This window comes from Pan troglodytes, chromosome 4 (assembly GCF_028858775.2).
Source record: "Pan troglodytes isolate AG18354 chromosome 4, NHGRI_mPanTro3-v2.0_pri, whole genome shotgun sequence".
Taxonomy (NCBI): Eukaryota; Metazoa; Chordata; class Mammalia; order Primates; family Hominidae; genus Pan; species Pan troglodytes.
This window is the reverse complement of record NC_072402.2, coordinates 130,735,967-130,749,050: the sequence shown is the minus strand read 5'-3', so window position 1 is coordinate 130,749,050 and position 13,084 is coordinate 130,735,967. Positions and strand designations below refer to the sequence as shown.

The 13,084-nt window shown below is 42.6% G+C and overlaps 1 protein-coding gene across 1 annotated transcript; it reads left to right on the top strand.

The window, feature by feature from the left end:
* Positions 1-8,202: 8,202 nt before the first annotated feature.
* LOC745487 (U4/U6.U5 small nuclear ribonucleoprotein 27 kDa protein-like) lies at positions 8,203-9,399 on the top strand. The gene has a single exon (XM_054684578.2). It carries the CDS (start codon positions 8,752-8,754, stop codon positions 9,265-9,267), a length of 516 nt encoding a protein of 171 aa, XP_054540553.1. The 5' UTR covers positions 8,203-8,751; the 3' UTR covers positions 9,268-9,399.
* The last annotated feature ends 3,685 nt before the right edge of the window (positions 9,400-13,084 follow it).

Genomic DNA, 13,084 nt, shown 5'->3' with positions numbered 1-13,084 from the left:
CTTCTGTTATCTCTTTAGTGTTTTATTTAATGCCAGTTATTCCATTTGAGGTGTAAAGACATTTGAACAAATTCCAATTTTAAAGTTTTACTATCATGGCTGTTAAAAGTATGACTGGAGAGGTACAGAGAGCAGGAACTCAGTTCTTCTAGTCACACATTTCATTCAAAAAGACAGAATCAGGCTGGTCACAGTGGCTCATGCCTGTAATCCCAACATTTTGGGAAGCCAAGACGGGAGAATCACTTGAGTCCAGGAATATGAGACCAGCCTAGACAACATAGTAAGACTCTGTCTCTACAAAAAATTAAAAAATTAGCTGGGCATGGTGATGTGCCCCTGTAGTCCCAGCTACTCAGGAGGCTGTGGCAAGAGAATAGATTGAGCCCAGGAGGTTGAGGCTGCACTGAGCCATGAGTGTGCCACTGCACTACAGCCTGGGTGACAGAGTGAGAAAAAACAAAAAACAGAATCAATGGCAAAGTGGAGACTAACTTTTAGAGAGTTTTATTTTTAGTCCTGCCTAAAGGCAGGACTCTGGAAGTTGAGTCCCTGGCAAATGTAGTGAGTATGTTACTTAACCACATTCATATCAAAAGGAGTCGTTAGATCCTAGGTTTTCATTCCACACACATTTTGTTTATATTAATAGACTTTATAATATAGCAATTTTACCCTAGAATGAAAATACAGCATTAGCCATAAGTTAACACTGGAAGTGGAAAAAGTGCAGAGAGGGTGTTTCATATTCTTAGCCATATTTATTCTTTTTAAATTTTGAACTGTAGATTTATAGAAAAGTTGCAAAAATAGTACAATTTCCTTATAAACCTCATCTAGCTTCCCATAGTGTTAACGTCTTACATAACCATGTCACAATTGCCAGAACCAAGAAATTTAACATCTAGTAAAATACTATTTTTTAAAGACATCCTATTATAGCATAGTAAAATACTATTAAACTGAAAACCTTATTCATATTTTGCTCATTTTCCCACTAATATCCTTTTTATATTCCAGAATACTACCCAGAAATACTTTTAGTTCTACCTTTACTACAGTCTCAATACTTCAGTGTTACCTTGTCTTTCATGCCCTTGTCACTTTTGAAGAATTATCTTGTCTAATACCCCTCAATCTGGGTTTGTTTGGTCGGGCGTGGTGACTCCCGCGTGTAATCCCAGCACTTTGGGAGGCCGAGGTGGCTGGATCATTTGAGGTCAGTAGTTCAAGATCAGCCTGACTGACATGGTAAAACCGCCTCTCTACTAAAAATACAAAAAAATTAGCCAGGTGTGGTGGCGCACGCCTGTACTCCCAGCTACTCAGGAGGCTGAGGCAGGAGAATCGCTTGAACCTGGGAGGTGGAGGTTGCAGTGAGCCGAGATTGTGCCATTGCACTCCTTCATGGGTGACAGTGAGACTGTCTAAAAAAAAAATTTGGATTTGTCTGATATTTTCTTGTGATTGAACTGAGGTTATGCTTTTTGGAAGAATATTACAGAAATGGAATGTCCTCAATCATATCATGAGATTCATAATGTTCATGTGTCTTATTTATTACTGGCAATGTTGACCTTGATCACTTGATTAAGGTGGTTCCAGGCTGAGCGCGGTGGCTAACGGCTGTTATCCCAGCATTTTGGGAGGCCAAAGCAGGCGGATTGCTTGAGCTCAGGAGTTCGAGGCTGACCAACATGGTGAAACCGCATCTTTACAAAAAACACAAAAATTAGCCAGGCACCCCTGGGCACAGTGGCTCACGCCCGTAATCCCAGCACTTTGGGAGGCCAAGGCAGGCAGATCATGAGGTCAGGAGTTCAAGACCAGCCTGACCAACATGGTGAAACCCCATCTCTACTGAAAATACAAAAATTAGCCAGGCACGGTGGCGCATGCCTATAATCCCAGCTACTCAGGAGGCTGAGGCAGGAGAATCGCTTTAATAACTTCAGTGTTCTTGAAAGTTTTTTGTGTACCCCCATGGGCATTTGTGTCTGCTATTCAAGCTAATCAGTAATAACCACAAACATTAACAGAACTCTCCTTTGGAAAGTACTATACAAAGACATATAAAGGCCAGGTGTTGTGGCTCATGCCTGTTATCTCAGCACTTTGGGAGGCTGAGGTGGGTGGATTACCTGAGGTCAGGAGTTTGAGACCAGCCTGGCCAACATGGTGAAACCCCATCTCTACTAAAAATACAAAAATTAGCCAGGTGTGGTGGTGGGGTGCCTGTAATCCCAGCTTCTCAGGAGGCTGAGGCAAGAGAATTGCTTGAACCTGGGAGGTGGAGGTTGCAGTGAGCCAAGGTCACACCATTGCACTCCAGCCTGGGCAACAGAGCGAGACTCTGTCTCAAAAAAAAAAATAATAATAAAGAGAGAATTCTCTCTTCCTCTGCCTTTTCTATTTCCATATAGGCTCTCAATGGACTGAATGATGCCTAGGGGAATGGATCTTATTTAGTCAGTTTACTGATTCAAATGCTAATCTCTTCCCAAAACACCCAGAAATAGTGTTTTACCAGCTATCTGGGCATCCCTTAGCCCAGTAAAGTTGACACATAAAATTAATCACCATAGGAGATGTAACAGATGAGAAATGACAACTATACTAGAAGCTGAAAAGCGGATGTTGACTTGAATAACCAAAGAAAGCCCAAGCCCAAGCCCACAGTGAGTAAAAGACAACAGGAAGCAAGCCACAGACTCTGAAAAGCTTCCAAACTTGATGGCACCACAGACTTCTGCCAGCCAAGGCACAAGGAGGGCTTGAAAGCAGACTGGTAGAAAGTTTATGTGAGGAGATGCGCCCCTATGCACTCCTCTCCTGTTCATGCTGTCTTAGTGGGTTTATTTTTTTTATCATGAAATTTTGCAAGTGAACAGTAGTGAACATCTATGTTTTTGTTTTGTTTTGTTTTTGTTTTTTTTGGAGATAGGGTCTCATTCTGTTGCCCAGGCTGGAGTGTAGTGGTATGATCACAGCTCACTGCAGCCTTGACCTCCCAGGCTCAAGCGATCCTCCCACTTCAGCCTCCCTAGTAGCTGGGACTACAGGTGTGTGCCACCATGCCTGGCTAATTTTTGTATTTTTTCTAGAAATGAGGTCTCATCATGTTGCCCAGGCTAGTCTCGAACTCCTGGGCTTAAGCTATCCTTCCACCTCAGCCTCCCAAAGTGGTGAGATTACAGGTGTGAGACACCGTCTGCCATGATTAGTGAGTACTCCATTAATTAATTAATTAATTTTTTATTTTTTTGAGACAGGTCTTACTCTGTTCCCTAGACTGGAGTGCAGTGGTGCAATCTTGGCTCACTGCAACCTCCACCTCCCAGATTCAAGTGATTCTCCTGCCTCAGCCTCCCGAGTAGCTGGGATTACAGGCGCGCACCATTACTGCCTGGCTAATTTTCGTATTTTTAGTAGAGATGGGGTTTCACCATGTTGGCCAGGCTGGTCTTGAACTCTTGACTTCAAGTGATCCACCCACCTTAGCCTCCCAAAGTGCTAGGATTACAGGCGTGAGCCACTGCGCCCAGCCCATGACTAATTTAAAATTAAATAAGAAACAATACAAGTTGCCATATGCTAAGAACCACTTGGAATAAAGACAATGAGTAATGTTGGGCCTCATTTATGAATCTTCAGCTCCAGATAGTTCTCTAACAAAAATTGTGGACAAAATCAAGAATGAAAAATCATAGAACTGCTGGGTAACTTTTTACTGTTTGGACACTGTGCTATCTACTCGATAAACTGATTCACTTCCTTAAGAAGTCCCGAGGGAGGCTGGTCCAAGTCCAGTGGTGTTTACAACTAATTGATCACAACCAGTTACAGATTTCTTTGTTCCTTCTCCACTCCCATTGTTTCATTTGGCTAGCCTAAAATTAAGCTAAAATTAAATAAATAAATAAATAGGCTGGGCACGGTGGCTCACACCTGTAATCCCAGCACTTTGGGAGGCCGAGGTGGGTGGATCACAAGGTCAGGAGATCGAGACCATCCTGGCTAACATGGTGAAACCCCATCTCTACTAAAAATACAAAAAATTAGCTGGGCGTGATGGCAGGTGCCTGTAGTCCCAGCTACTGGGGAGGCTGACGCAGGAGAATTGCATGAACCTGGGAGGCAGAGCTTGCAGTGAGCTGAGATCATGCCACTGCACTCCAGCCTAGGTGACAGAGCGAGACTCCATCTCAAAAAATAAATAAATAAATAAATAAATAAATAAAAGTCCTGAGGGGACTCTGAAAAGGTGATTCCTGTACTAGGCAAATCCATAACAAAATCTAGGATCACAAAACATGTAAACCAAAACCACGAGACATCTGCACGAGGAAAAATCCTCTCTAGTTAGCAATCTTGAAGGGTCACTGTGCCCGTGGATAGAAGAGAAAACTTATTAATTCAAGCAAACTTTAACAACTGTTATTAAGTTCCTGGCCCTGTCCCTTGAGGGTTTACAGGCTATTAATAAATAATTATAGATTTAAGTGCTGCAAAAGTCTTGCTAGAGTGCCTAGAGTCTTAAACAATTGCTGGAAGTTTGGTAGAGTCTTCCAGGGGAGGTGGATTTGGCTGAGAAATTGCTGTTGGGCCTGGTGGGAAGCCTGTTTGTATGGGAGACTAGCCGGGGTTGAGGCTGCCGGTGATAATTGTTTTATTATCAAGGGTACTACAGGTCAGGCTAAGCAATTTGTATTTTATTTGGAAGATGACAGGAAAATCTTACATTCAAGAAACATTTAAAAGCTTGTCAAGAGTGTCAAGACTAGAAATAGAGAAACCAATCAAATGACTCTATAAGAAGCAGCCAAGCCCTATACTTCAACCAAGAATCAAATTATCTGTGACCCAGATTTTATCATCTCAGTTTGTGTGAGATGGTATTACTTTTCTTTTGGGTCTGTAATATTAATGTAATCCTGAGAAAGCATCAAAATAATATTACCAGACTGGGCGCAGTGGCTCATGCCTGTAATCCCAGCACTTTGGGAGGCCGAGACGAGCGGATCACCTGAGGTCAGGAGTTCGAGACCAGCCTGGCCAACATGGTGAAACCCCGTCTCTACTGAAAATACAAAAATTAGCTGGGTGTGGTGGCAGGCGCCTGTAATCTCAGCTACTTGAGAGGCTGAGGCAGGAGAATCGCTTGAAGCCAGGAGGCGGAGGTTGCAGTGAGCCAACACCGCACCATTGCACTCCAGTGTGGGTGACAGAGCGAGACTCCGTCTCAAAAAAAAAAAAAAAAAAAAGATAAAATTAATAAAACCCTTGATGTTAATGGTGTTTGTAAATATATACATATAAATACAGAAGGCTGGGCATGGTGGTTCACTCCTGTAATCTTTGCACTTTGGGAGGTCCAGGCGGACAGATTGGTTGAGCCCAGATGTTCGAAACCAACTTGGGCAACATGGCAAAACCCCGTCTCTACCAAAAATACAAAAACTGAGGTGGGAGGATCACCTGAGCTTGGGGAAGTCAAGTCTGCAGTGAGCTGTGATTGAGCTAGTGCACTCCAGCCTGGGTGACAGAGTAAGACCCCGTCTCAAAAAAAAGAAAAAAAAAAAAAAGAAATATTTTAAATACATATTATATATATTTGTAAACATATATGTATAACAATCACAAAATACATAGCTGATCAGCTTGTAATCAATATTTAAATATTCAAGGAAAATTGCCTTTTCATATTTTATTAAATTTATTGGCTTTTTATTATTTTGAGACAGGATCTTGCTCTGTCACCCAAGCTGGAGTGCACTAGCTCAATCACAGCTCACTGCAGATGACTCTGCTTCCCAGGCTCAAGTGCTCCTAACTACCTCAGCCTCTGGAGTACCTCAGACTACAGGCATGCACCACCATGCCCAGCTACTTTTTTTTTTTTTTGAGACAGAGTCTTGCTCTCTCGCCCAGGCTGGAGTACAGTGGCCTGATGTCGGGTCACTGCAAGCTCCGCCTCCCGGGTTCACGCCATTCTCCTGCCTCAGCCTCCCGAGTAGCTGGGACTATAGGCGCCCGCCACCACGCCCGGCTAATGTTTTATATTTTTAGTAGAGACAGGGTTTCGCCATGTTAGCCAGGATGGTCTCGATCTCCTGACCTCATGATCCACCCACCTGGGCCTTCCAAAGTGCTGGGATTACAGGCGTGAGCCACCGCACCTGGTCCCCAGCTAATTTTTTAAAAACTTTTTTGTAGAGACAAGATCTCACCATGTTGCCCAGGCTCACCTTAAATTCCTGGCCTCAAGTGATCCTACTGCCTTGGCCTCCCAAAGTGCTGATTTACAGGCCTGAGCCACCTCACCTTCCCTGGCTTAATGTCTTTAGCAATAAGAAAAGAAAATGGGACACATTATCGTAATTGTCCAGAAGAGAAATGAGGGTCTAACCTAATACATTAACAATGAGACCAGAAAGGAGGTAACAGATATGAGAGACGAGAAGGTAGAAATGACAGAATTTTGTGATTAGTTGATTATGGTAGTGAGAGAGATATACTGGAAAAGTTTCAAGGTCTGTTGTTTGGATGACTGGGTGAATATTAAAATAAAAATACACATTTCAGTAAAATCGCAATAATAGTGGCTACTATATGACAAATATAAACTGACCTTAGCAATGTGAGAAATGTCAAACTATTTTTATTAACACAATAAAATATTACAATTTTTTAAAAACCAGCCTGTCCATCATGGTGAAACCCCATCTCTACAAAAAATACAAAATTTAGCTGGGCATAGTGGCGGGCGCCTGTAATCCCAGCTACTCAAGAGGCTGAGGCAAGAGAATCACTTAAACCCGGGAGGCAGAGGTTGCACTGAGCCAAGATTGTGCCACTGCACTCCAGCCTGGGAGAGAGAGGAAGACTCTGTCTCAAAAAAAAAAAAAAAAAAAAAAAAAAAATTTTAGGCTGGGCTCGGTGGCTCACACCTATAATCCTAATCCCAACACTTTGGGAGGCTGAGGCGGGTGGATCACCTGAGGCCAGGAGTTCGAGACCAGCCTGGCCAATATGGTGAAACCCCATCTCTATTAAAACACAAAATTAGCTGGATGTGGTGGCACACACCTGTAATCCCAGCTACCTGGGAGGCTGAGACAGGAGAATCGCTTGAACCCAGGAGGCAGAGGCTGCGGTGAGCTGAGATCACACCACTGCACTCCAGCCTGGGCAAGACAAAGCGAGGCGCTGTCTCAAAAAAAAAAAAAAATTCAGATAACACTTGGGTATTTGAAAATGTGTCTGTAGAGTTTGATAGTGATCAAATTACTAACAATTCTCATGTTTGGGTAGTAAGATTATATATCAATTTTTTTTTTTGAGACAGGGTCTCACTCTGTCGCCCAGGCTAGAATGCAGTGACAGGATCTCAGCTCACTGCAACCTCTGCCTCTGGGTTCAAACGATTCTCCCACCTCAGCCTCCCGAGTAGCTAGGATTACAGGTGGGCACCACCATGCCTGGCTAATTTTTTTTGTATTTTTTTGATAGAGACGGGTTTTACCATGTTGCCAGGGCTGTAGATCAATTTTTTCTTTCATTACTTCCCAATTATTTCCTACAACCTTAACAATAATCTGCACATTATTAAATAGTACAATTCAATAATTTTTGACATATGTATACTTTCATGAAATCATCACCACAAGGAAGGTAATTAACCATAACCATTGCCCCCAAGAGCTTCCTTGTGCCCCTTTGTAATCTTTTCTACTCATTCCTCCCTGCTTACTCTACCCCTAACCAATCCTCAGACAACTACAGACATAAATTCTTTTTTTCTTTTTTTCTTTTCTTTTTTTTTTTTGAGACGGAGTCGCACTCTGTCTCCCAGGCTGGAGTGCAGTGGCACGATCTCGGCTCACTGCAACCTCCGCCCCTCTAGGTTTAAGCAATTCTCTGCCTCAGCCTCCGGAGTAGCTGGGATTACAGGCGCGTGCCACTACGCCCGGCTAATTTTTTGTATTTTTAGTAGAGATGGGGTTTCACCATCTTGGCCAGGTTGGTCTTAAACTCCTGACCTCGTGATCCACCGGCCTCGGGCTCCCAAAGTGCTGGGATTACAGGCGTCAGCCACTGCGCCCGGCAAATTCTTCAACTATAAAATAGTTTGTATTTTTGGCCAGGAGCAGTGGCTCATGCCTGTAATCCCAGCACTTTGGGAAGCCGAGGTGGGCAGATCACGAGGTCAGGAGATCGAAACCATCCTGGACAACACGGTGAAACCCCCTCTCTACTAAAAATACAAAAATTAGCTGAGTGTGGCAGCGCATGTCTGTAATCCCAGCTACTCTGGAGGCTGAGGCAGGAGAATCGCTTGAAACCGGGAGGCGGAGATTGCAGTAAACTGAGATCCCGCCATTGTACTCCAGTCTGGGCAACAAAAGCGAAACTCCATTTCAAATAAATAAATAGATAGGCACAAACAGATATGTTAACATTAATCAAAAGAAAACCAGAGAGACTATATTAATATTAGACAAAGTAGATTTCAGAAGAGGCCAGGCGTGGTGGCTCATGCCTATAATCCTAGCACTCTGAGAAGCCGAGGCGGGTGAATTGCTTGAGTCGAGGAGTTGGACACCAGCCTGGGCAACATGGCAAAATCCGGTCTCTACAAAAAATACAAAACTTAGCCGGATGTGGTAGCACGTGCCTGTAGTCCCAGCTACTCAGGAGGCTGAACTGGGAGGATCGTTTGAGCCCAGGAGGTTGAGGCTGCAGTAAGCCATGATCCTGCCACTGCACTCAAGCCTTAGTGACAGAGCAATACCCTGTCTCCAAAAAACAAACAAACAGCAAAAAACCAGTCGTTTCCGGGGAGCGAGACTCCAAATGGGTCGCAGTCGCAGCGGCTCCCCACGGAGGAAAGGTAGGCGTTCCCGGTCCACTTCCCGTGAGAGAGAACGCAGGCTCCAAGAAAAGTCCAGGTCTCGGGAGAGAGATGGGAGAAGGAACCGCTCGCCAACCCCGCACCTAGGACGCTCCCGATCTCCAAGACGACATAAATCCACATCTCCTTCCCCTTCTCAGCCGAACGAAAGAAGAGATGAGGAAAAGAAAGAAACAAAGAGCAAAGAATGGCAAATTACTGAGGAAGACTTAGAGGGCAAAACAGAGGAAGAAATAGAAATGATGAAGTTAATGGAATTTGTCTCCTTTGACTCCACAAAAGGTAAGAAGGTGGATTGCTCTGTAAATGCCTATGCCATAATTGTCTCTCAGAAGAGGAAGTACGGGCAGTAGATGAATCGAAAAGGTGGATTCCACAGACCTTTGGATTTCGTTGCATGAGAATTGAAATGTTGAAGAATGATTTTTTCCCCTCATCTTGGTCAGAGAGTGGATTTTGTATTTAACTTGCATTCAAAAAACAGGATCTCAGTTCTTCCTTCTTGTAAAGCAAGAAAATATTTTTATTTTATTTATGTATTTATTTATTTATTTATTTTTGAGACAGAGTCTCGCTCTGTCGCCCAGGCTGGAGTGCAGTGGCGCAATTTCGGCTCACTGCAAGCTCCGCCTCCTGGGTTCACGCCATTCTCTTGCCTCAGCCCCCCGAGTAGCTGGGACTACAGGCACCCGCCACCACGCCCGGCTAATTTTTTGTATTTTTTAGTAGAGATGGGGTTTCACCGTGTTAGCCAGGATGCTCTCGATCTCCTGACCTCGTGATCCGCCCACCTTGGCCTCCTAAAGTGCTAGGATTACAGGCATGAGCCACAGCGCCCGGCCAAGAAAATCTTATTTATGATTTATGCAGTTCACTTACCTTGCCTCAACAGAAGAAAAGTTAAATATTACGTTTTTTTCTTTTAGGAAATATCATTTGTGGTAAGCGTCAACCTCATTTTATTTGTCCTTATTCCTGTGGAAGCAGTACATGTTTTCTTCTTGAATGCTCATTAGGACTTCTTAAAAAACATGAAAGTATTTTGGAAGTAAGTTTATCCAATAAAGCAGTATTTCTACCCTTTTAGATTTGATAAATATTTTTATTACTAAAGAATCTCCCTAGACATTTTCTTTTTTTATTTCATGCATAGATTTAAGCATCTTGATTCTTAGTAATTTAAAAATGGGAAGAATGAAAAAGCATAACTAGATTTTTCTATCTTCTGTGGTTCCCCCCCACAAAATACCATTTATTGTTCTCCCCCAAGTATAAAAGCAATACATGCAAAAAAATATCTGAGAGAAACCAAAAAGTAAAAGGAAAGCCAAAAATCACCTGGTATCTACTCCCAAAATAATCAATTTTAACATTTCGGGATATGTCTTTCCAGGCTTCTTTGGGTGTACATTTCTCACCCTCACCCATGAGATCAGAATATGTATGCAATTTTTTCTTTAACCCTTTTTTCTCCCGTGTACTGTGAACATTTAAAAAATACTTTTAAATATTCTTTGGAAACTTAGCTTTTAGTAGCTACTTGGTTGTATCATAATTTATTAACTACTGTTTCACTGGTAAACATTGACTTGCCTCCCATGACTTGCCATTATAATTAAAACCGTGAGTACTGGCGGGGCGCGGAGGCTCATGCCTGTAATCCCAGCACTTTGGAAGGCCGAGGCGGGCGGATCACGAGGTCAGGAGATTGAGACCATCCTGGCTAACACGGTGAAACCCTGTCTCTACTAAAAATACAAAAAATTAGCCGGGCGCGGTGGCGGGCGCCTGTAGTCCCAGCTACTCGGGAGGCTGAGGCAGGAGAATGGCGTGAACCCAGGAGGAGGAGCTTGCAGTGAGCCGAGATTGCGCCACTGCACTCCGGCCTGGGCGAAAGAGCAAGACTCCGTCTCAAAAACAAAAAAAACAAAAAAACAAAAAACTGTGACTACTATCTATCTCCATTAAAAAAAAAAAGAAAGAGTACTAACAAGGATAAAAAAAGTCATTTTGTATGATAATGTGGCAATTCATAATTTTTGTATCATTCATATATTTTGCATTATTCACATTTCACATTCATATTTTCATTTATATTCATATTTCATATTCATATTATTTTTGTATTATTACTATTTCATAATTTTGTATGGTAATGTGACAATTCATATATTAGGATATAATAATCCTAAACATGAATATACCTAATAACAGAGCTTGAAAGCATAAAGCAAAACTGATAGAAATAAAATGAGAAATAGACAAATTCACAATTACAGTGAGAGATTTCAATACTCATACTCAATAACTAATAGAACAATAGACAAAAAAAATCAGTGAAGACATAGCAGATTTGAACAACACAATAAACCCACTTGACATAATTGCCACTTACAGAACTACTCCATCCAACAATAGCAGAATATACATTCTTTTTAAAGTGTACCCAGAATATTTAGTAATGTATATTTACCAAGGTAGTCCACATTCTATGCTATAAAACAAGTCTCAATAAATATGAAAATGTTCAAGTCATACAAGATATATTCTTCGACCATGGTGGAATTAAATTAGAAATCAATAACAGAAACATCTCTGGAAAGTCCCCCACTATATGGAACTAAACAAGACACTTCTTTTTTTTTTTTGAGATGGGGTCTTGCTCTGTCACCAGGCTGGAATGCAATGGCGCAATCTTGGTTCACTGCAACCTCCGCCTCCTGGGTTCAAGCGATTCCCCTGCCTCAGCCTCCTGAGTAGCTGGGACTACAGGTGTTCGCCACCACACCTGGCTAATTTTTTTGTATTTTAGTGGAGATCAGGTTTCACCATGTTGGACAGGACGGTCTCGATTTCCTGACCTCGTGATCCGCCTGCCTTGGCCTCCCAAAGTGCTGGGATTACAGGCGTGAGCCACTGTGCCTGGCCACAAGATGCTTCCATATAATCCATGCTCAAAGAGGAAATCAAAAGAAAAATTAGAAGACATTTTAACTGAATGAAGATGAAAACAAAACATATTAATATTTGCGAAGTGCTGCTGAAGTAATACGTAGGGGAAATTTATATTAGGGGAAAAGTCTCAAATCAATGACTTCAGCTTTCATCTTAAGAAACTAGGAAAATAAGAGCAAAAAATCCCAAAATAAGCAGAAGAAAGAAATATAAGAAAGGAAAGAAAAATAAAGATCAGAGCAGAAATCAATGTAATAGAAAATGAAAAAACAATACATTCAGTGAATCCAAAAGATGGTTCTATGAGAAGATTAATAAAATTGATAAACCTCTAACCAGACTGCCCAGGATAAAAAAGAGGACACAAATTACCAACATTAGGAATGAGAGAGGTGCTATTACAACACATTCCCAGATATTAAAAGAACACTAAGAGTACAGTATGAACAACTTTACTCATTTAATAAATTAGATAGGCAGAGTGCTGTGGCTTACACCTATAATCCCAGCACTTTGGAAGGCTGAGGCTGAAGAATTGCTTTAGGCCAGCAATTGGAGACTAGCCTGCACAACATAGTGAGACCCTGTCTCTAGAAAAAAATTTTTTTAAATTAGCCGGGCTTAGTGGTGCATAGTCCCAGCTACTTGGGAGGCTGAGGTGGGAGGATTGCTTGAGCCAAGGAGTCTGAGGCTGAAGTGCACTGTGTTTGCACCACTGCACTCCAGCCTGAACAACAGAGCAAGACCCTGTCTCTTTAAAAATTAAATAAATAAATTAGATGAATGGACAAATTCCTTGAAAGACAAACTACCAAGGTTCACTTAAGAATAAACAGATGGGGGTGGGCGCCATGGCTCACGCATATAATCCCGGCACTTTGGGAGGCTGGGATTTTGCCCAGTCTGGGCAAAAAGGTGAAACCCTATCTCTACAAAAAATGCAAAAATTAGCCAGATATGGTGGCGCATGCCTGTAGTCCCAGCTACTCTGGAGGCTGAGGTGGGAGGATTCCTTGAGCCCAGGAGGTTAAAGTGGCAGTGAGTGGAGATTGTGCCACTGCACACCAGCCTGGGTGACAGCGTGAGACTCTGTCTTAAAAAACGTCCCTCTCCCTCTCCCCCTCCCCCTCCCCCTCCACCGCCCCCCTCCCCACGGTCTCCCTCTCCCTCTCTTTCCACGGTCTCCCTCTGATGCCGAGCTGAAGCTGGACTGTA